Raw genomic sequence first — 22,820 nt, 5'->3', positions numbered from 1 at the left:
CTGTGGAACGGGAATCCAGGCAAACACAATTTGCTTCTAGTGCAGGACAACGACAGAAGCAGAGTTAAAGGAACTGCGGAGACTGTAGGCCCCTAGTCATGGGGTGCGTCGCGGGACCTACCTCAGGGTGTAAAAGGCTAAATGGCCACTGGGCTCAGAAGGGCAGGGTTCCACTTGTCCACTTCCTGCAGGACAGGGGGCAGCCCAGAGAACCGAAAGCTGGGGCGGCGTCTGTAGGAGCCTGCACAGACACCCCACGGATGTGCGGCTGTGCCACTCTAGCCGCCAGAGGCGATGGACCAAAGATGTAGAAAGGAAATAGACCAGAACCCATCTTTAGCCAACACTGAGGGCGGGGGGGGGCGCGGATTGGGGTGAGTGGGAGTGAGAATCGTGAGGGTCCAGAGAATAAGGCTTCTGACCCCCTAGGGACCCTGCGCATACCTGCTACCCGTCCTGAAATTTGGTCTCTGGCTTTTTCTCCTCCCCCAACACTCCGCAGGCCATACAAGACATAGAGATAAATATCCAGTGGACCGTCAGAAATAAAGCTTTCTAGGCACATCTCCATCCCGTGCCACGCACAGCTCTAAAACCTTTGATGGACGTCCCTGAATCTCCCACGGAGGAATGGGAACCCAGACGCCAGCGCTGATTACCGCAGCAGCGGGATGCTCTTCCCTCGACCTCCCCCCTCCCGACGCAATGGGGGCCACCCAAACCGGAATCCGAATAAAATAAATAGCCGTGCCCGCCACCCTGCCTCGCAGCGCAGCCCCCTGGGGATGGTGCAGTCTCAGGGACGGCTGCCCCCGCCCCGACCACCTCTGCGCGCTGCTCTGCTCTCCTGAGCGCCCACCACGCCGCAGTACCAGCTCGAGCGTGGTCGCTGCGTCCTCCGAGGCCGTGGGGCAGGGCGGTGCACCGGGGATCGAGGGAAGGCACCGCGCCCAGGACTGGGACCCTCAGCCCCCCGAGGCCAGAGGAGCAAAGGGCGGGCGCCCAAGGGGAGGGACGGTGGTCTAGCGGGCTGCGCATCCATCGGCCGCGGGCCCTCACATAATGCTCTCCTCGAAGGCGCTCGAGGGCCCCGCGAATGCCGTAGACTCGGAGCTGAAGCTCGTCCCGCCCGCGAACTCCAGCAGGGTGCCCGCGCCCGTGCTCGGCTGCCCCTTGGCGGGCGCCTCGGCCTTGGGCGCGGGGGTGGCGGTGGCCGCCTGGCCGGGCGCGCCCGCCGCGCCGCGGTGCGTCTTCATGTGGGTGAGCAGGTGCGAGCTCTGCGAGAAGCGGCGGCCGCAGTTGGCGCAGGCGTACGGCCGCTCGCCCGTGTGCGTGCGCTGGTGCGTGACGAGCACCGAGCGCTGCGAGAAGCGCTTGCCGCACTCGGGGCACGGGAAGGGCCGCTCGCCGGTGTGGCCGCGCCGGTGCTTGGCCAGGTTGGAGCGCTGCGCGAAGCCGCGGCCGCAGTCGGCGCAGCGGAAGGGCTTCTCGCCCGTGTGCGTGCGCCGGTGCCGCTTGAAGTCCGAGCTGTGGCCGAAACCCTTGCCGCAGTCGGGGCAGCGGTGCGGCTTCTCCTCGGCGTGCGCCCACTGGTGCCGCGTCAGCGCCGCGCTCTGCCCGAAGCGGCGGCCGCACTCGCCGCACGCGTAGGGCCGCTCGCCCGTGTGCGCGCGCCCGTGCGCCGTCAGGTGCGCGCGGCGGCTGAAGCCCGCGCCGCACACCCCGCACACGAAAGGCTTTTCGCCTGTGTGGCCGCGCACGTGCGCCGCCAGGTGCGAGCCACGGGCGAAGCGCGCGCCGCACTCAGGGCACGGGAAGGGCCGCTCGCCCGTGTGCGTGCGCCGGTGGCGCGCCAGGTGCGAGCCGTACACGAAGCTCTTGCCGCAGTCGGCGCAGCGGTGCGGCCTCTCGCCCGCGTGGTAGCGCTGGTGCTTGGCCAGCGCGGCGCGGCGCCCGAACGTCTTTCCGCAGTCCGAGCAGATCCATGGGCTCTCCTCCTCCGCCAGCGCCGCGGGTGCCGGCTCGGCCAGCAGTCCCCCGACGGAGGGCCCGAACGCGCGCAGGCCGCTGCCACCGCCGCCGCCCCCGGGCCCGCCGCCGCCGAAAGGGTCACAGGCCAGCCCTGCACCCTCCACCAGGGAGAGCGGGCCTCCCAGCGGTCCCGGCACGGGGCGCCCGTCGGCTGGCAGCCGCTCTCCGAACTCGGGAAGGCCCAGGATGGGGAAGCCGTCCGGGCGGAGCCAAGACTTGGGGTGCACGGGGAAGTGGAGGCCGAGCGGGTGCGAGGAAGGCCCCTCGCCCTCTCCCTCGCCCAGGCCGTTGCCCATCTCGAGGACCCGCCTGTCCGGCTCGGGGTCGTCCTTCTTGCTCTCGGCGGCGGGCGCCTCCGCCTTCCCCTCCGCTGTCTCCTCTCTCGCCTCAGCCTCCCGCACTCCGTCCGCCTCGCCGGCCTCGGGTTCCTCCGTCTCCTCGGGCCCCGCCGCAGCCGCCACCTCGCGGGGCTCCCGTCGCGGGTCGTCGCCGCCGGGCTCCGTGCAGCAGCCGCCGCGCCGGTGGCGCTGGAAGTCTGCGCGCAGGCGAAAGGCCTGGCCGCAGTCGGGACAGCAGTGCGGCCGGTCGGCCGTGTGCACCGCCTGGTGGCGCGCGAGCGCTGAGCTCTGGCTGAAGCTGCGGCCGCAGTGAGGGCACGGGTAGGGCCGCTCGCCAGTGTGCGTGCGCTGGTGCGTGACCAGGTAGGAGCGGCGCCCGAAGCCCGCGCCGCAGAAGGCGCAGCGGTAAGGCCGCTCGCCGGTGTGGATGCGTCGGTGCGTGACCAGGTGCGACTTGTAGACGAAGCGCTTGCCGCAGTCCGGGCACGGGAAGGGCTTCTCCCCGGTGTGCGTGCGCTGGTGGATGGCCAGGTGCGAGCGGTACACGAATCCCTTGCCGCACTCGTCGCAGCCGAACGGCTTGACGGCCGCGTGGTAGCGCTGGTGCTTGGCCAGCCGCGACCGGTGCGGGAATACTTTGCCGCACACGTCGCATGTAGTCTCGGGCCGCCCTATTGGCGCAGCCACTGCGGGGAATGCCCACGGCGCCAGCAGGTTGGCGCCGGGCTCCCGGCCGGACAGGAAGGGCTTTGCCTCAGCCTCGTCTGCCACGACCCCCAGGCCGCCTGGCTCAGGTCCCCACTCCTCCGCAGTCTGCGCCGAATCTGAGTCGTCAGGGCCCCAAGTCCCAGGTACGTCCCCCACACCATACGCGGCAGACCACAGCCCCGGAGGCTCGTTTTCCTCTTCTGCCATTTCTGCCAGGAAGTCCTCGTCGTCTTCCTCTTCGTGGTCTTCTATGTCGTCGGTCCAGTACCAGGCTCCTGAAGGTGACAAAGAGGATGTGAAAGGAACCTGTCCCAAGAATTCTGGGCCTCCTGGATCTCTGAGCTGTTCACCGCAGGGCCTCCCTCCACTCGACAAAGTGTGAGGCTGTCACCCTAGCCATTCCTGGGCAGCCCCAGGGCCAGTGCAGCCTGGGTTCACCCAGACTTGCTGAGGACCAGCATGCACAGCCAGCCAGGGCTCATGTGCTTCTCCTGCGCCCTCCGGGCTGCCACCCTGCAGAGGATGGGAGCAGGAGGTGAGCTTGTCTGTAGCTTCCTGTGAAACCCAAGGCTAAACCTATAGCAGAGTGCCCACAAAAAGTGGTGACACCTGATCATCTCAGCCTGAGGCACCAGCACAGACAAGACCTCAGTGACAGGCAACCTGCCTTTGCAAGTGCTAAGCTTTGTGTACCCCTTCTCCCACTGCAGCCCCAGGAAAGGCCCCAGCAGCTGGGCTGCAGGTTCTTGAATGGCTCCCCAAGTCACCCCCTGGATTCTGCATTTGGCAGACCCCAAGCCAGCTGAGACGGTGGGTACACTGTGAACACTCCTAAGAGTTTCAGCCACTTGTCTGGCTACCAAGCTGCACTGGGACCTCTCCCTTCTGCCTCTCCTTCCTAGGGGGCTGTGTGGACAGCATGGAGTGTGGCTCTAGAGCCAAAGTCTATAGGACTTCCTTGTTTATGAAGTGAGAGCACTGACAGATGCCACCATGACACATCCCAGAGGGAACTAATGTGTATGAAGCAGACACTTAAGTCACACAGGTGCCACAGGGAAACCACCAGGACCCCAGTGGCCCCTAGTATTGACACCACCTGTGTCTGTGCTGTCTTGTGCACTGTGCCCACTTCAGATCCCAGCTCCTCAAGGTCCCACAGTGTGGGTAGGAAACTCCTCCCTCCCATCCCACGCGGTTCCACCCAGGCTCTTTCCTACAGCCAAGTCTCTGGTGGGTCACCTGGCTGGGGAGCCTGGGCCACTGAGTCCCAACCTCAAGAAAGGATCAGAGCCCTGGAAGCCTCAAAAGTCTGAGCTAGCCCCTCATTTCAAACGCTGTCTCCCACCAGGCCCTTGTTCCGTATGACGTTTGTTATGGTCACTGAAGAGTCACACGGGAAGACAGTGCTGTGCCAAGTGAAGTGCACAGGCCTGACTGCAGCTGTGACAAAAACACACATGGATTGGATAAAAGGACAAGAACGAGTAATTTTATTTTTCACACTCTGCAATACTTTCTGAATGTTCCAGAGTTAGTACTTTTGTATTACAGTGCATGTAGCTTTAAATGAACAGGCTTCTTGTTGTTAGGCTGAGATTACCCCCAGCTGCCACCTGTGGTCACCTTAATAATGAGAAGTGGCTGTGCCCCCTTGAGTGACACAGAAAAGGCCCTGCACCTCCTAGCTGGATGCCTTTCTTTATCAGCAACGTTCAATGTGGGAAGACTGGGGTTCCCTAGGGGCCGGGAGGGACGGGCTGCCTGGCTGTTGGTCAGAGGGAAAGGTTTGTTCCTCAGGCTCTGAGTAGTTCCTAACTGGAGAAATTCCTACTGAGGAAGGGATGTGACTCCTTGGCAGATTAGGGAGTCTGTGCCCCTCAGGACAGTCAAGCATCAACAACCCCTTGCTGCGTCAGAAAGCATCAGAGCGTTGGACATCAGGTCCAGCAAGGGCCTGCCAGTGGGCAGCCTGACTGCCAGGAACTGGGAGGATGGTGGGTCGCAGTGGCACCACCTGCAGGCTAGGCAGCCCCCCAGAGGGCACTATAGAGTGGACTGGTCCTCTCTACATGACACAGTACCTCTGGACCTGGCATGGCCACTGTCCCAACACCACCACCATGCATGAGGCCAATCCTAAACACAAAGCAAGGGGACAGAGGCCACCACAGACACAGAACAGCCACAGGCACTTGAGCCCCAGGGAAGTCAGCTGGCTGCACCCTGAGACAAGGCCTCAGAAGTTACTGGGCCACTGGGAGAAGACCTAGGAAACCCAGGGGTCAGGCTCTGTCCTCTTGTTTTCTGCTGCCCAAGTGGTTCAGGGTGTGGTGGTCTTGGTCCTGGCGCGTGACATCCAGGTCCCCAGGCCTTTTCTGGCTTAGACTAAAAGCCTTTGTTGGGGCTGGGCAAAGACGCCTCAGCTCCACTGTCAGACCCCGGCCAGGGCTAGCAGGATGCTGGGACCAGGAGAGTGTAATGTGTGCTTCCACAGCTGGAGGGCACAGGGACAGGCAGTGCTTTGGCAGAGACTGAGGTTCAAACACTGCTTCATCCAGACACACAGGGGACAGTGGAGGAGAAACAGGCCTGGGGATGGGAGCTGCTGTTCACGTCCCTCATGCCTAACATCTGCTCCAAGGACCTGGCCTTGGATGATAATTAGCCAGGCCTCTAGGAATACCCCAAAAGAGCTCATCTGCAAAGGCAGATGAGGGGCTCAAAGCCCACTGCCAGGGAGGGAGAACACACCAGGGCCTGGTCATAAGGACACCTTCACAGCCTGTGTCCTGAGCTCGGGACCCCAGTGAAATAGGTTTCTGGCCTACCATGAAGGAGTAGGTGACAGAAGCTGGTGGAAAGGGACTCCAAACAAAGAAGGACAACCTGGCAGGCCAATGCCAGAGGAATGAGTCAGAAACCCTCAGGACTGCTGTCACCACAGGGTTTCTGCTTTCTAGGTTAGTAACATCTGAGGTGGCGGTCTTAAGAGTTTGCCCCTGCAGAGCGTAATATGGGGTTTTACAAATGTCAATTCTGCTTCACTATTCCACTGTGCCTTATCCCAGGGATTCCCTACAGCTGACACCCCAATCTGCTCAGCTCCATAAGCAGTGCATGCACCAGGCTGAGCCCTTTGCCACATCACCCCGGCTGCCTCAAGAAGCAGCTCAGGACACCAGCTGGGTCTGAATCCTACTTCCACCACTTACTAGTCATGAATACTTAGGAAGTCATTTAGCCTTTGTTTCCCCATCTATAAAATGGGCTTGTTTTATTTTGAGACAGTGTCTCACTATATAGCCCAAGCTGGCTCAAACACAATCCTCCTGCCTCAGCCTCCAACTGCTGGGATTACATACGTGCACCATCACACCTGGCCTTGTAAAATAGGTTTATTTATTGTTGTGGTGCTATGGATCAAACTCCAGGCCCTGTATACTACCACTGAGCTACATAGATCCCCAACCCTAAAAAGGTAGCACCTGAAAACCCACTTTGCGGGATTAAGCAGCCATAAGACCTCCCACCCCACTCTTCAGCTTGGTTTTCTGCTCCCTGAAACATCAGGCTGCACCTCCTTCCACTCTTGTAGCCCACCGCTAGTCTCTCCTCCAGCAGGCTGGGCATCTCTAACCCTAAGGCCTCTAACCAGCTATGCCCCTGGACAGTCCAGTTCTCCTCTAACCAGACAAGAAGTGGGGGTGGGGCAGACTGTGGGGTGACCTGGCTGGCTTGAAGCCACCCTGTCACCAGCATATGAAGAGCTAGTAACCTGCAGACACAAGAGGTCCCTCCAGGTGAGTCGAAGCTGCTGCTTTTCCTCTAACAACCCAGGCCTGGTTCCAAGTAAGGCCACGCCAGCCTCTGCCCTCATGCACCGCCCCCCATTTCCTCCATCCAGCCACAGAGACTGAAGGTGGGCTCAGGGAGAGCCCCTTCCCCTTCAGCAACGGTTACTGAGGAAAGAGTGATAAGAGTGATGTGCTAAATCAGTGGGCATTGCCGCCTCCTTTCCCACTGTGGGCTGTAGGGGAGACTTCCGAGTTCAAGCTTGGGAAGGTGGCAGGGCTTCTACACTGGCATCTATCCTCCTTACCAGGTTCTAGCGAAGCTACCAGGTCTAGGAGCAGGTGGCCCTCACCAAGGACAGACAGTGGGCTGCCTCCTATCGCTGATAAGTGACCTCAGAATGGCCAGCAACTCTCTCTGGTTTCAATCCCCTCATGGATGACATGGGGCTACAGCACCAAGGCCTGGCCCTCTTCACACAGGATTTAGGACAAAAGCATTCACTGTCCAGAGAAGAGGAGATGGGCCCAGTCTCTCTCCATCAGAGGTTCCATCACCTGTAGACCTATCAAGCCCTTTTGCTCCAGGAGCAAAAAAGTCTACCTCTGCCAGGGGCGCTCTCACTCCTCCAACCTCCACCAAACCCAGGTGCCTAAGGCAAGTCAGGACTCCTTACTCCTTATCCCCTGGCTACAACTAGAAAACGGAGACAGACTCAGTGATGTCCAGTCACTGGACTGGCCCTCTGGGATCTCCCCAGGTGCTCACAGCTGCTCAGAGCCTCTGCCTGCTGGAAACTGCTGATCACTGCATTCTCTCACCTTTACTACTGCCTTTGAAACTTCATCTCTTGTCTCCTGGGTAATGTTTAAGCTGTTTTCATCCTGGGTGTCATACTTCTATCCTTTGCTTTCAGAAGAGGGGCAGAAGCCAGCAGCCAAGGGGTGCTTCCTCTAGGAGTAGCATCCACAGTGCCAGGCTTTGCTGGAAGCTGCCTCAGGACTCACACGTGAATCCTGAGTGCGTGGATTCACAAGGATGAGGAAGACCCAGTACCTGTTCCTACTGAGCTTGAAGTGCTAGGAAGGTGGGCTGGAAACAAGGCAGTTAAGGACACAGAGCAGGAAGGCCAGCTCCACATAGACACACTAGACCAGACCACCAGGCCAAGGCAGAGACCCATCCAAGGGAAGCCTATGCTCACCAGGACACTTTCTCCAACTACATTCTCTGCTCCAATGCAGATAGGGACTGGCAGAAGTGGTATTTAACCAGGACAGGGATCTCTCCAGCAACTTCACCACACATTCATAAGGAGCAAGGACCCTGTGACCTAAGCCAAGGAAGGAGCAGGGTAGGCAGGATGGGTGGGATTGGAAGCCAAGAAGGAAATGAAGAGCTGGTGGCAGGTGCCAGGGGATAGAGGACTCAGAGTACAGGCTGAGGGGCAAGTAGGGGCTTCAAGTAGCACTGAATGGGGAAATATGGCCAGAGTCCACCTGTATGCAGGGCCCATCTCATCAGGAGCACAGGACAAGGAACCTTGTGTCTTGCACGACTAATTTAGAAATACAACTCTCAGTTCTCAAGTGGCTCAGCTGGGAAGAAGTGGATTGGGGGTGGGGGACACACAGTGGAGGCAGGCACTCAGCCACAGGCTGTTGTCAGAGTTCTACCTGAGTGGCCTCCCAACCTTTGCCACCACATCTGTATGCTCTGTAAGCAGGCATGTGACACATCAAAGACATGCCTGATGGCTCTGCAGAAAGAGTCTGGGCCAGGGACATTCCTGGTCCACCCGCTCCAACACAGCAACTAGCCACAAGGGAGGGCAGAGGCCCAGTCCAGCCAGCCCTCGGGATACTTCCAATCCCAAGCCAGGCGCAAGGCTCCCATGCCACCTATCGAGTAGACTTCAAGGACCACCCAGGCTCAGGCCAATGCAAGGTGTTTTCCTAGGACCCTCCAAGAGGTAGGAAGAACTGGGGCAAATTACAGCATGCACCAAGAGACTGGTCACCACCAGCTACATCCCTTCCCCTCCAGGTGGCTTTCCTGAGTATGGCTGTAAACGGGCAAACTTCACACCAGGATCCTCAGAGAAACACCGCCTACATCCCAGAGGCAGCAGCAATGCTTCATGGTAGTCAGAGCCCAAGGAAGGTCCCAAAAGGGACTTGGGTCCTCAGCAGGAAGAGCAGCCCACTGCACAGTGGAGAGGGACTACAGATGACCTGAGGCCTTGCCAAGTAACAACTACTTGAAAAGCCATCTTCCTGTTCTGAAGGGAAGCTAATGAGGCCTCAATGCCCCACAGAGCTGCTGCAACACTGAGTGCAGGTAAAGATACTCTGACAAGTGCACGTGGGGTCATGGTACTGGAGTAGGGTTTCCAATATTTTTGTTAAAACACGTCACTGTTGGGCAAGGGCCTCTACCAAACACTCTGGAACCGTCACAGACTCCACGAGCACCTCAACACAACCACGAGTCTGACAGGCTCAGGCTGGAAACCATTGGTTTAATTCAAATTCTTTATTCTCCACAACAAGAAAGTGAGGTCACAGAGCTGAAGTAATCAAGCCATAGCCAGACCCAGGCCGCCAGAGAAGTTCACACATCAGTGTCTTCTGCACCCATTACCCCAAAATCCCTCCAGAGCTCTGAACTGCCCACCCAGGCCTAGAGCCTGTCCATGGGCCTTCCAGGGGCAAAGGAAAGCAGGAAGGGTTTAGGTGGTGCTTTTTTCACAGTCAAATGGGTGGGGAGGCAGAGGGTTGGCTAAGGTCTTGGACTCAGAAAGGCCATACCAACAGCCTGCTAGGCTCTTTATACCAACAAATGCCCTCATTTGCAAAGAAAAAAAAATCACAGGTTCCAAGGTGGGGAGAGAAAACTGTTTGAGGCTCTCTAAGAACCTTCTGCCCTTGGTCATAATGGAGCTGCACCAAGAGGAGCCAAGGGCTAGCACACGGTGGCCACCCTCTGTACTCAGCCAATCCACCCCTAAATCATCAGCATGGACCACTGGAGGTGGCAGAGGGTGGGGATGCCAGGTCTGCAGAGGGCTTGGGTAAAGACCAAAGTCTAACGGCAGCTCTGAGCAGCTGTGCTGATAGAAACCCCATAAAATAACATCTCATGCTCACCCGTGTAGACGCCTGTGACAATGTCTCCGTCCTCAGGATGGGGACTATCCGGGACCCAAGGTTCTTCCCCTTGTTCCAGGCGAAAGATCAGATCTGGCTTGGGGATTGGATATCCTGCCCAGGAGAGGAGCAGATAGAAGCTGCAGGGCGGCTGTCATAATGGAACCCACACTGTACCTGCCCACCAGATCTCCTCTCCACCTTTCCCAGTCAGCCCTTCCACTTCACTCTGCTCTGAGAGATTCTGCATCCCTTCCCTCACTACCCAGATCTCCTCCCACCAAGCCCTGCCCCACAAACCTCCACCTGCAGGATGCCCATCCATGCTCCATCCATACAGGATTTTGGAGCCTTGCAGCCCAGAGTCCAGAATGGGAGTGAGAGCTGACAGCACTTTCCACCTGGCTCAGATCACACCACCCCTCAGAAACCAAGGTGGTTCTAGGTTTTCCCTGGGGGTGGGCTGCTCCCAGAAGCTGCCTACTCTAAGACCACAAAGCTGGAGAAGCTCTCCCTCAGATGGCTATGCCCCCAAGCCATCTTAGCAGACAGCCTCTGGGGACAAAAGGCCCTTCCTTTCTTACCCAAGGACACCAGGATCCCATAGTTCTCCTGCATAACTTCCTTGTACAGGCTCCGCTGGTCTGTGTCCAGCCTCTCCCACTCTTCCATAGAGAAGTACACAGCCACATCTTCAAAGGTCACCAGCCCCTGGAAAACACAGCCATGGACACTGCCCTCAACTGCCCCAGGTGAAAAGCTGAAGGAACCCATCCTGCTCCCAACAGCCATGCAGGACGCAGTCAGAACATACTGAGGCCCTACAATGTAGCTCTCAAAGGGATACAGCTTCCATCTCAATAGAGCTACAGATGCCAACTGGTACTGTGGGCTCTCCAGCCTCCCCCGCCACCAGCCCTGGAGGCAGGGACTCATTTCCATCCAGAGATGAGGAATTCTGGCTCAGAAAGGGCAAAGGATCCAGCTCATGGGGCAGAAGGCCCAGCCCCACAGCCCCTCCTGCTTCACACAGCCTGGCCAAGGAAATCTGTAGTCACATCAGCAAGATGAGGGTCCCCTCCTGTGGACAGGGGGCACTGACTACAGTGAGTGTGGGCATGGGAGCCCAATCTATCTCTGCAGCAGGAAAACAGACATTGGCCAGGTGACAGTCATTCCGGGTAAATGCACCAGCCTGACCTTAAGGGATAAGCAGGCCTCTGAGGTCACTGTGCACAGTGTAGCTAAGTCGGTGGAGGCCACAACAATCAGGAGGACATGATGATCTGGAAAAGAACAGGACCCAGGAAAGCAGAACCACATGCCCTGGACCTGGCCTGGGGATCCCAGTGCCACTGCCCACAAAGGTTCCCAAGTGCAGATGTGAGGCCTCCTGGGGAAACCCTTCCTGATGACCTGAGCTCCACAGAGAAGGCAGCTTACCTGGGACTCCTCCTCGTCCTCCTCCTCCTCATCGTCCTCCTCTTCCAGATCCTCAGCCTGAGCAGTGGTTACAACCAGGGAAGCCTGCAGGGCTGAAGGGAAAGAGAGCTGAGGGGCCAGCTGGCTAGCAGAGCTGGAGCTCTTGGCTCCCTCATTTCCAAACCTTAGGCATCAGACCTCTCCCCAGCCTGGCCTACCCCAGCACCAGCACCTTTTCTTCCTTCCCAGGGGCTGGCTCCATTTTTTTGTTTGTTTGCCCTTTCCCTGAAGAACTAGGGACTTAGCATCACCACCATGGCTACCTTGCTCCTGGGTTCCCAAGCCTGGACTCTGCTCCTCTGCCAGCACCTCCTCCACGTCATCATTGTCCTCCTCCTCCTCTTCCTCCAAGTTGGCCTCCACCTCCACCTCTGCCACCTCCTGCACCACTGCCTCCTCCTCTTCCTCCTCCTCTTCCACCACAATCTCCTCCTCCTCTTCTTCCACCTCCTCCCCCTCTTTTCCCTTTTCCTCCTCCTCCTCCTGGTCAGGATCACATTCTGCCCCATCCTCCGCCCTCTCCAGCTGGGCGACCGGGGAATCTGGAGTCATGTGAAGGGCTGCCATCTTTCCTGGGGGCAATCCTCCGCTCGGCCTGTAACACAGATCAGGGAGGCCATCAGAGCTGATGAAGATCAGAGCTCTATCTGCGATCTTATGCTGCATAACTGGCCCATTGTGGACTAAGAAAGGCTACCAAAGAGCCCTTCCCCTGAAGCCCCTGGCTAGGGCCTCCGTTCTTTCTCACAGCAGCCACACACCTGGCAGGAGCCGCTGCCCTTTCTTGAGTGAGTCAACCATTAACGGGAGTCTTTATCCGCAAGGACCACAAGAGGCACTGAGTCCAGGCAACACAGCCTGAGGGTGGCCCATGTTTACAGAAAGGGGTGAGTGTAACCCACAGGCACAGCCCACTGACACAGAGAACAAAGAGCGCTTACCCAGCCCTCAGCACACATGAACCAGGCCGGCAGGGGATGCAGGAGGCCAAGCCCACGCACAGGCCAGACTGGGGGCACTTGTGAGACTGGATGGGCAGAAGGCAGGGACAGGCAGCTTTACTGGTCTTTTCAGGAGGCAAGGTGAGACCAGGCTGAGAAGTCAGCAGGCCAGGCTCCTTCCTGTAAGTCAGAGGAGAGAAGGGGCCATAAGGAGGTACAGCCTTGCAGTCTGCCCTTACTTCTCACAGCGTCCAAGGGATCTGGGAAAAGCTCAGTGGGTTATGAAGATGGGCCCGGTACTTGGCCAGCATAGGTAACATAAAATGCCCTGAGACGTTCCTTCAAGTTTAGTTAGGCATTAGATAATCCTAAAGACTGAAGTGCCAATACTCTGGAGGCTCAAGGTCTCCCCCATCGATATCACAAATAGCTGGGCCCAGGCGCACAGGGTAGAGGAACAGGGGACTCTGGGCCCTCGGAGCCATGCCTTCCTCCCAGTTGTGCATCTTTCACCAGCCCCTGTGGACTCCCTCGAGCAGGGAGTTCCTTTCTGTGGCACCTTCCTGGGTATGAAGCCAAGACTGCGTCTGTCATGTAGCATCTGTCCCATCAGTGTGTCAGGTCTGAGCAGGGCCATTTCCAAAGCAAGCTCAGGCCACCCCAGAACCCAGAGGTGAGGGCATGAGTCTCAAGGGATCCTAAACTGCTGGGCCACATGAGACATGGGGCCCACTCCACAACCCCAGTTCTACTGATGGGCTGCACCACAGAATGCCTAAAACCTCTGCGAAGACCCAGGCCGTGGGACCATCAGAGCACTGGGCCTGGTGGTCTCACGGACACGAGAGACCACCCAGGGACTGGCTCGCACTCCATACCAACACTTTTCTACTCAGGCAGAGAATGCTCCTTACCAAAATGCTCTGAGCTGCTGCTTTAAAACCCACACTTCAATAGCCAGGAGACTCTGAGCATCCATGCAAGTCCTCCCAAGTTCAGGGACCAGGACCCCCTAGCAATCAGAAGCCACCTCAGTCCCGACTATGCTGCCTTCCCGACACCTGTTTCCCCACACTAGATTCAGAAGCACTGCCTCAAAGACACAAGCCACAGAACTAGGAAGGAAGGCCAGGCCAGCCTCAGCCTCTCCCCTCTTCGGTATGGGAAGAGGACTCAAGTGTACAAACATTCATGTCTGTGTTGCCTTAGGACCAGCCCTACCCAGCACTTGGGCACTAAGACCTTTCAGCAGCAATTCTTAACTGCACAGCATGGCAGCACCTACACTTGACCTGAGAAAAGTCAACTGAGTGATGTTGGCTCTTCCTCTGAATCCCCCATTTCAGACACAGAGTAAGCACTCCAGGACTTACTGCAGAAGTGACCCTAAAGTCCACAGCTAATGTGCCGGACATGAATTTCTAAAACTTGGTCTTTGGGCCCTACTGTCATCTTCCAGAACAGGCTGACCATAGCTGGGGAGTCCTTGGAACTAAAGCCCATCCCAGAAGCAGTGGAGAACCTCTGCCACCAAAGAGGACACTGGTAAGGTCCCTTTTTCCAATCAATCCACCCATTGGTGGGACCAGAGAAAACGGAGCTCCACCTGTTACAGAGGCCAGAAGTCCCACAGCAGACAGGTCCAGGGCCAAGTTCATGCCATTCTCCCCAACTAAGAGTTCCGAACAGAAAGCTCTGAGAAGTGGACCTTGGGGGCAGGTCACTTCATACTCCTGCAACTCAAGCTCTGACGTCTACCTGTCTCTCCAGCGCACATCTTCCCATGTGGAGCTGGGGGTGGGGAATGACTCACAGGTTCACTTTCCCTTAACCTCCAATTCAGGTCAGAAGCCACAGAGGGTCAGGTAAGCAACTTCATGTAAATCCCTGGGTCCTCCAGACCCTCATTTCCACTGGGGCCCAGCACCTGAGGACATAGCCAGTGCTGCATTTAGAACTGGGATGGGGGGGAAGAGAGAACAAGATCTCTTCCCTAAGAAGGGAAGTAGCAAAAACGGAAAAGAAATGCAAAGTTTGAAAACTCTTAGAAACTCCACAAAAGTCCCCAATCCAGGGAACCCATGCTGGGAAGGAGGAGAGAGGAGATGCCTTTGTGCAGTTTGGAACTAGTCACCTTCTTTCTCTTTGGCTGGCCTCACTGACCTCAAGGTCTTGGAAGATGTCCTTCCCTGGCCACCACGACGCTCATCTTCTGTTCCTGAGTTTCAGCATTTACTACCCTCCTGGGCTGCTCCTACTGCAGGTGCATCCATGGCAGTATCTCAGATGACCAGTCCCACCAGCCCCCCGACGCCAGACCTGCTGACACTTGTTGAACCAAACCAAGTGTCAACGTCATCATCCCTGCAAGGGGGGAGCTACAGACCTGATCATCCTGGTACTTGCATCTCCCCTTCCCAGGGCTCATCCAGCCTCACACCAAAGGCCAACTGTCTCCCACCTTTTATGATCACCTGGGGCACTCCATCTGACTCCCTGGGACCTTTCCCTACCCACCTTTTGGCACAGAGATGACAGAGCACAGAAGCCCAACAGGGCCTCCACTTGCAGATGAGGGCAGGCTCAGACAGGGCCCCCCCAAGGTCACAAAGCAGGCTGTGGGGAGCCTCCCTCCCTGCCTGCTGAGGGCTTATCGCGCCCCCACCTCCTGCAGAGGCCACCATGGTGACAGCCCCTCCTTGGATGGGTGTGTCCCGGGGGCGGGGGCGATCGCAGCCCAGCCCCCACCGCAGCAGGGTTGGAGGAGGAGGAGGCGGGCACCTCCCGAGGTGTCGCCATGCGCGTGTCCTCCCCCAGCCCACTCCCTCGACGCTACCTGCCTGGCCGGGCCCTGGGGAAGGGTGTGTGTGTGGTGGGCGGGAGGTCGAGGCCGCCTTCTGACGCGCAGGCCCGGGAGGGGAGGCGGGGGTCCACGGACCTCGTGGGGTGCGAGCGCTGCGGTGGAAAGCCAGGTCCGCGAGGCTGTGTCTGCGACCCCACCAGGCCCGCACCCCACCCCTCACCTCCGTCCGCCCTCCCCCGAGTGCCGCAGCCGCTCCGCGACCACCCGAGGCCTCCAGGCTTCGAGGGCCGCCGCCCCCGGGGCCAGTCGGGCCCGGCCGCACCTGCCGCCCGCGCGCGCCCCACTCACCGCGCGCGCGCCAGGCCGGCCGAACCGGGTCAGGACGCGGGACTGGGCCGGGACCGGGGACAGGGGCCGGAGGCCGCTAGGGCCCCTCGCTACACAAAGTGACGGCCGCGAGCTGCGCGGCGGCGGCGGCGCGTGGGCACCGGAAGTGCCGCCCGCCGGCCCCGCCCCGCCCGCGCCCACGGGGGGGTACTTCCGGTCACGCGGGGCCTGCCGGCGCGCTGTTGCGAGCGCTTGGCTGCGAGGGGCCGCTGCGCTCTGCCCCGGCGCGGAGAGGGATGGACGTGGAGGGGGACTGCGTGGAGGGGACGCGAGCACACTGGACACTCGTGGGCAGCCACCACCATGCCTGCCTGCACCCCTGAACACCCCCCACCTCCCGCCAGGAGACCCTCACCCCGCCGTTTGAGATGCCCACGGGGTCCAGCTCCGGCGGGCATCCCTGCGTAACAAACGCGGACTTCATTCCACTGGGATTTAAGGAGCGCCTGCTAAGTCCCCTCCAAGGGACCCTCCTGGGCCCTGAAGTGGTGACCCCAGCACGGGTTTGGAGCCCACCTTCGTGTCTCCACACCCCAACTAGGCAGGAGGCGTGGCAGAGGGCGATGCAAGAGCAGGAGTGGAGCAAGCAAGTGGCCCAGGTGTCCAGACTCCCTTCCCGGACCACCAGTGCGTGCAGTGCAGGGACAACCCAAATGAATGTCTGGAGGGCAGAGGGACTGAGGGGTCCTGTTGACCATGGCAGTCAAATGCAGGAAGAGTTGTAGAGGGTGCACTTGGAGCTACAGAAGTAGTCTGTTGGTGGAGGCAGAAGTGACAGGCAGGGGTGGGAGTAATGGGAAGGGGAGGTCTCTGGAGGCATCAACGACGCACAGACTGTTCCCATATCTGTCTGCTTCCACACACAGGTGTGCATCTGGGGTCTAACGGTGTCTTCTGGCACCCATGGGATTCAGGGCCTTTTTTCACCCTGGAATGAGGTGGCCCCAGGCTTCTTCCACAGTTGCCACCACACTTGCACCATTATTTTTCCTACATTTGGGTGGTGAACTCAACCGTAGCCGCTCCTCAAGACAGGGCAGCAGCAGGAAGGACTAAAGGAACTTCACTCTAGTGAAATAAATCCCCTCCATTCCAGAACCTCAGCCCCTGGTGTTCTGGCAGAATAAGCACTCAAACCTTGTCCTGCACAGGGGTGCAGCACTCCCCCACCCACCAAAGTCTTGCCCTTCCCAGTCTCATGCCTGCCTCATCTCCAGCTGAATCTGACCCCTTGCTGTAATATGCTGCTGAGTTGTTAAAGTTTTTTAATGTTATAGAATTAATAATTGAAGCCAGGTGTGGTGATGCGTGCCTATAATCCCAGCTACTCCAGGGGTGGAGGCAGGAGGATCACAAGCTCTTACCCATCCTGGACAAAGTTAGTGAGACCCTATCTCAAAAACAAAATAAAAGCAAAACACCTGGGGGTGTGATTCAAGTGGTAGAGCACTTGCCTAGCATTCATTCATGAATCCCTGAGTTCAATGTGTGCGTCAGTTGGGGGGATTGAAAATTGAGAGTCTCTATTTAAAAAAAAAAGTTCTGGCAACACAGTGCCTGTGGTTTGAGGGTACTGGTCAGTAGGGCCTGAGAGGTGATGGACCCGGTGATGATTGGGGCTTGCCATCCTTGGTGCCTACTACTCACCATCTCTCTACAGGCCCACCTCTTCAGGATACCGCCACCTGGGCTTGTGGGTATCTAAGATTTTGAACTCCAACTACCAGTTTAGACTTGACCATCCTACCTGATCTGTAGGTTCATCAGGAAACATCAAGGTATCCCAAGCAAGGAGGGGGTGATTAACAATTAACCAAAAGCAGTGTCACCAGGCAAGGGAAAACTTGGGAATGTGGGGGTTTCAGGGCCTGGCAGCCTGTGACCCCTTTAGCCCTGAAAAGAGGAAAGAATAAGATGCCATTGAGCCTGGGAGGAGATGGAGGTGGAGAGGTGGAGTCATCCAGCAGAAGCTGTGACTGTGGAGAGACAGTGGGAGGCAGAGAGAAGAACCCCCCCCCATCTCTGCTCTCCTGCAGTCAGTCACTGGCCAGCACTGCCCTTGGGCAAAATCGTCCTGAACTGTAAGAGTAAGGGTTGCTGGAGATGCAGCCTTCAGAGGTCAGTCTCTGGGCCCAGAGCCAGGTAGAGAGTAAATGGGTGGAGTGGGCCACAGAATCCTGTGCTCTGTTCCTGCCTTAGAACCCTCCATCTTATCAGGTAAGGATCCTCTGTCACCCTAGCATCCAGACCTCTCCCTTGGCCTGCCTGAACCTGATCCTGACACAAGACTAATTTCCTCCCAAGTGTCAGGATTACAGATGTGTGCCACCCTGTCAGGCCTTCTACAGAGATTTTCAAAGCCAGAGTCCACCAGGCTCCGAATTCCTCAGACCTCCCTTTCTTTCAGCCTATTCCTGCCTGAGTATTCACCTCAGCTGGTGTTCCTTTGGTCCTTTGTCAAGGTAGAGGGTCAACAGAGAGGCCACCCCTTGGCCTCTTCATTACATCCCCATCTCTGAGGGTCAGCTCTCCATCTTCCTGCTCCATGACAGGCAGTCTTCAAGGCTCATTTTGCTCCTCACATTGAAGGACACAGCCGGACACGGGCGCGCGCGCGCGCGCGCACACACACACACACACACACACCAAAAGATGCTGCCTGTCCTTCATTCTCAGGTGTGTATTCACGTGTTTATGTGCAGTCTCCATGATGACATTTTCATGGACACCCCATATCTTGCCTGCCTACCCTCTGCAGGACCTATGGTTACTCTCTGAGTTCTCCAAGGAACTCAGATCCAAAATAATTACCTATAAAATAATTATCTGTACCTGAACCACGTGGGTGGGGGCCAGGGGAGACAGAGACCTTCAGATGGAGGTCAAACAGCTCTAAGAATCATGTTGAGAAGGACGCAGGCATGAGGCTATAGAAGATGAGAAGAGAACCAGGTATAGTGGTGTATGCTGTAATCCCAGCACTTGGGAGGAAGAGGCAGGAGGATCTCAAGTTCGAGACCAGCCTAGGCAACTAGTTCATGAGACCTTATCTTGAAAATAACTACAGCAAAATGGACTGAAGAAGTGGCTCAAGTGGTAGAGCACCTGCTTTGCAAGCGTGAAGCCCTGAGTTCAAACCCCAGTTCCACAAAAAAAAAAAAAGAAGAAGACAGTGAAAGAGGGGACTCCTGCAGCTGCATGAGGGGAAGGGGGTATCTATCTGCAAGATGGAGACCTACACAAACAATCGGGCTTCCTAAGCTCCAGAACAGCTGGTGGGCACCAAGCTGAGACCCTGACCCCACTCTTGGCCATGAGCTTAGCATGGGGCTGTCACACCTCAAATTCCAGCTAGCCTGACGGTGATAGGGTGTTTTGATTACAGTTATTAATGTATTCCCTAATACACATTTTAATGGTATCTCCTATAATGCGTGATTGGGAGTTGGGTAGGATTCGAGGTCAATTTTTGACATGATGGGCCTGAATATAGATGTGCCCAAGGCCTGCCAATCATATGCCTCCCTGAGGGGCACCTAGTGGGCTAGAAACACAAGGAAGAGATGGGCGCTGATCCCTCACCCCAGGGAAAACTGAAAGCAGGCAATGTTCTTGATGGGGAGGAGGAAAGGAGGGAGAGCCTGCCCATATCAGGGGCTGGTCCACCTGCCCCCAGCTGCTGCATACAAAGCCAAAGGAGGGAGAGGCCTGCCCAGGCCTGGGCACCCCAAGAGAGCAGGAGAAAGCAATCACAAGAAAAACAGAGGCCTACACTGGGAGGCAGCACCCCTCCAGCCTGGGCTTACATGGCTGCACATTGCCATCAGCTGGTCTGAGGTTGAGGGAAAGGACACAGAAATTGAGGGACACAGCCAACCTCAGGGTGCCAGACCTAGGGTAGGGCAAGTCTCAAAGTCCCAGCTGTGAAGTGCAGCCTGAGAGCCAGGAGCCAGGAACTCAGAGAAAGCAGAGGTTAATATCCCTATGTTTTCCCAGAACAGGTAGCCTTTTAGCCAACCCGGAAAGGTGACTGAAGACTGGGACATAGCAGAATAGGGGCATCCAGCCCGAAAAGGAATTGAGGGGTAGGAATTTGGGAAGATGGGGAGGGGAGAGTCAGCAGGCAGGAGAGAGTCATGTTTTGCCAAGATGGTGGGGCATGGCAAGGAACACAAGTAGGAGTCAGGGAGCCATCCAAAAGACGTTGAGGTGACCTAGGTGGCAGTGACAAGCTGTGGGAATTAGGAATTCTGCATGGGCCAGGTGTGGTGGCTCACACCTGTAATCCTAGCTATTCATGAGGCAGAGATCAGGAGGATCAAGGTTAGAGGCCAGCCCATGCAAATAGTTTGTGAGACCCTACCTTGGAAAAACTCTTCACAAAAAAAAAAAAAAAAAAAAAAGGCTGGTGGAATGGCTCAAGGTGCAGGCCCTGAGTTCAAGCCCCACTACGGCAAAAAAAAAAAAAAAAAAAAAAGAATTCTGCATGGGTGCAGTAGCTCATGGCTATAATCTCAGGACTTGGGAGGCCAAAGCCAGGAGGATCAAGGTCTGAGGCCAGCACCAAGCCCCCCCCCCCAAAAAATGCAAGACCCTGCTTGAAAAATCACTAAAACAAAACAGGGCTGGTGGTGTGGCTCAAGTGGTAGAACACCTGCCTTGAGCACCAGGCCCTAAATTCAAACCAAGCTGGGATTAGAAGCATGAGTCACCACTCTTGGCCAAGAATTTGGGTGCAATGGTGCACTCCTGTAATCCCAACACTCAGGAGACCGAGGCAGGAGAATGGAGAGTTCAAGGCCAGCGTGGGCTGCATAGCAAGACCCTGTCTCACAAACAAAAACAAACAAGAAAAAAAGAGTTCTTAATTCAGAATTAAGCTATGGGACTGGGAATTGTTGCCAGGCAGGAACCTGATCCCCTGGGAACTTGTGGGGAGCCAGGTGATGGGGTTCTGATACCATGTGAAAGACCAGGCCTCCACCTACCCATTGTCTTTCCACAGGGAGCCCCTCCTTCCTTCACCAGCCCTCCCTGGGAAGCCCCAAGTCTAACCTAATCTTCCAGCCAGGCAGCAGCAAGGCATGCTGGGAATGATTGGTCACTGGGGCTGGTGGCTGTTGGGAAGAACAGAAATGAGCAAAGTACCCACCAGGCAAGTCTGGATCAAGTTCCAGGCCCTGCGATGAGCATAAAGAGACAGGTGGGAGGAGGAGGTTGGGGGTGTCGCCTACAGATAGGGGAGGCCCCAGGAACTTGGGACAAAGATTCTCTCTTCAGGCTCTTCTGAGGCTTTTCTCAGCTTGGTCTTCACCTAGAGTTTCTGTGTCTTTTCATCACCCAGTTATAGCAAACGTCCTGTCAAGCCTTCAGTGTCTGATCAAATCGTCCTGGCCTGCCTCCAGACATCCTGGAGTCTGTTCACTGGAACTCACCACCACCCTGAGCTCTTTTTGACTATAAATCTTCATTTGTCTGGGCTGTATTCAGAATTCAGTTCGTTCTCTCTCTCTTTCCCTCTCCCATAAGCATTCTACCATAGAGTCACACCTCCATCCTGTTGGAAATGTGGGCCCCAAAAGTGACCACGGGGAGAGGAGTGATCTGGCCAAGAGATTCTTTATTGCCAGGTGGGAGAGGGAGAGAGCAGAGAGAGCAGAGAGAGAGAAGCAGGAAGGGCAGGGGCTTAAATACCCCTGAGTGGGACTCAGCATGATCTGATTGGTTAGGATCTTATGGTTCGTGCTGATTGGAGGTTGGGGCAGAAGGAGGATTCAAGCTAGACTTGAGGCAGGACCGTGACCCTGGGAAATGGAAGCTTAAGGGTGCAGTAAGAACTGAAACCTATGGGCGCCATTATTGCCAACACATCCCTTTTTGCTTTAGTTTATTTTTCAGATAGGTTCTCAGGCTAACTTTACCTGGAGCTGGCTGAGATTCTCCTACAGCCACCTCCCTTGTAGCTGGGATTACAGACATGCACCACCAGACCTGGCCCAGAATTGAATCAGTTATGTATTGAAGTCTCTTTGCCTCTATTGCAATAGGCTCAGAATTAAATCTGGTTTTAGTAAATTTTTTTGGAGACAGGGTCTCACTGTGTAGCCCAGGCTTGACCTGGAACTCCGTAAGTCCATATGAGAGGACAGAAATGTCCCTGGTAAACAGAGCTCCAAATGCCCTCAGATGCCTGGAACCTGCCCACATCTACTGTGCCCCCGCTGGTGACTCACAGGAAGGCTGGTACACAGAATGAGCTTCCTGTCAATCACTGGGGTCACAAATGGCCTCCTGACTAGCAGTGTCCACTGTGGAGGGCAGGACAGGGACCAGGTGGATGACATACCTGGGAGAGCTGTTTTATGCCTACAATTGGGGATGCCCCTCCCCCTACAGACTGCATATACACACATGTATATGAATATGAAAAATATACATGAGAGATTTTGGAAGTGTGTTTGTGCCAAAAATATGCTCATTAAATATTGCCCATCTTTTTTCTGGTGGGGTACTATTGGGGTTTGAACTCAGGGCCTTGCACGTACTAGGCAGGCACTCCACCACTTGAGCCGTGCCCTCCACTCCCTGCCCTCTTGCTTATTCTTAACACAGATCAATAATTGCAAGTCCACTGGGAGAGCAAAACGACATACGACCACTTGCAGTGTTTAGTGTCTGCTGGAACATGGTGGGGAAGAGCCTAGAAGGTAGAAAGAGGCCAGAGGTTTAGTTTTTTTCTTGTACTCACAGGAGGCAGAGGGAATTTTAGGAGACTCTGGGGAGGGACAGTCAGTAATGCTGAATTACATACTGAAGTGGTCACATTTTGGCTTTCTTTCAGTTCTTCTAATGACATATCCCTGAAACCCCAGCTGCCTGAGAGGGGGAGGCAGGAGGGTCATGAGTTCGAGACCAGCCTGGGCAAAGTTAGCATGAGACCCTGTCTCTTGGGCTGGAAGTGTGACTTAAGTGGTAGAGCACCTGCCTAGCAGAACAAGGCCCTGAGTTCAAATTCCAGGACCATGAAAGAAAAGTTTAGCTGGACTTCAGACTTATAGCACAACATGGAAGGAGTTTGGAAGTTTCCATTCTGTTCTCAAAACAAGAAAAAAAAAAAGTTGAACAAACCAAAGTCAATAACACATCTTTGAGTCATCAGAGAATTGAAGTCACAGAGCACACAAAA

At 56.4% G+C, this 22,820-nt stretch overlaps 1 protein-coding gene across 3 annotated transcripts; it reads right to left on the bottom strand.

Annotated features, from left to right (window-relative positions):
- Window positions 1-920: 920 nt before the first annotated feature.
- Window positions 921-15,745, bottom strand: Znf316 (zinc finger protein 316). 3 transcript variants are annotated; one of them, XM_020162110.2, is made up of 7 exons: window positions 15,596-15,745; window positions 12,445-12,624; window positions 11,767-12,098; window positions 11,465-11,556; window positions 10,606-10,732; window positions 10,022-10,135; window positions 921-3,352 (listed from the first exon to the last, which is right to left on the bottom strand). In XM_020162110.2, exons 3-7 carry the CDS (start codon window positions 12,068-12,070, stop codon window positions 1,056-1,058), a joined length of 2,934 nt encoding a protein of 977 aa, XP_020017699.2. In that variant the 5' UTR covers window positions 12,071-12,098; window positions 12,445-12,624; window positions 15,596-15,745; the 3' UTR covers window positions 921-1,055. The 3 variants fall into 3 exon arrangements, with proteins under 3 accessions (XP_020017699.2, XP_073931604.1, XP_073931603.1); XM_074075503.1 differs by lacking the exon at window positions 11,767-12,098; XM_074075502.1 differs by lacking the exons at window positions 11,465-11,556; window positions 11,767-12,098; window positions 12,445-12,624; window positions 15,596-15,745 and adding an exon at window positions 11,222-11,456.
- Between the last annotated feature and the right edge of the window lie 7,075 nt (window positions 15,746-22,820).

This window comes from Castor canadensis, chromosome 6, assembly GCF_047511655.1.
Source record: "Castor canadensis chromosome 6, mCasCan1.hap1v2, whole genome shotgun sequence".
NCBI lineage: Eukaryota > Metazoa > Chordata > Mammalia > Rodentia > Castoridae > Castor > Castor canadensis.
The sequence above is the reverse complement of the archived record's forward strand: the minus strand, read 5'-3'. Positions and strand labels throughout refer to the sequence as shown.

Excerpts from the sequence above, each read along its gene's own strand:
- Znf316 (XM_020162110.2), bottom strand. The coding sequence starts at position 12,070 with ATGGCAGCCCTTCACATGACTCCAGATTCCCCGGTCGCCCAGCTGGAG. Across the intron at positions 11,557-11,766 it reads CTTGGGAACCCAGGAGCAAG|CCCTGCAGGCTTCCCTGGTT; the intron begins GTAGCCATGGTG and ends CTTTCCCTTCAG. Across the intron at positions 10,136-10,605 it reads TGGGATCCTGGTGTCCTTGG|GATATCCAATCCCCAAGCCA; the intron begins GTAAGAAAGGAA and ends TCTCCTGGGCAG.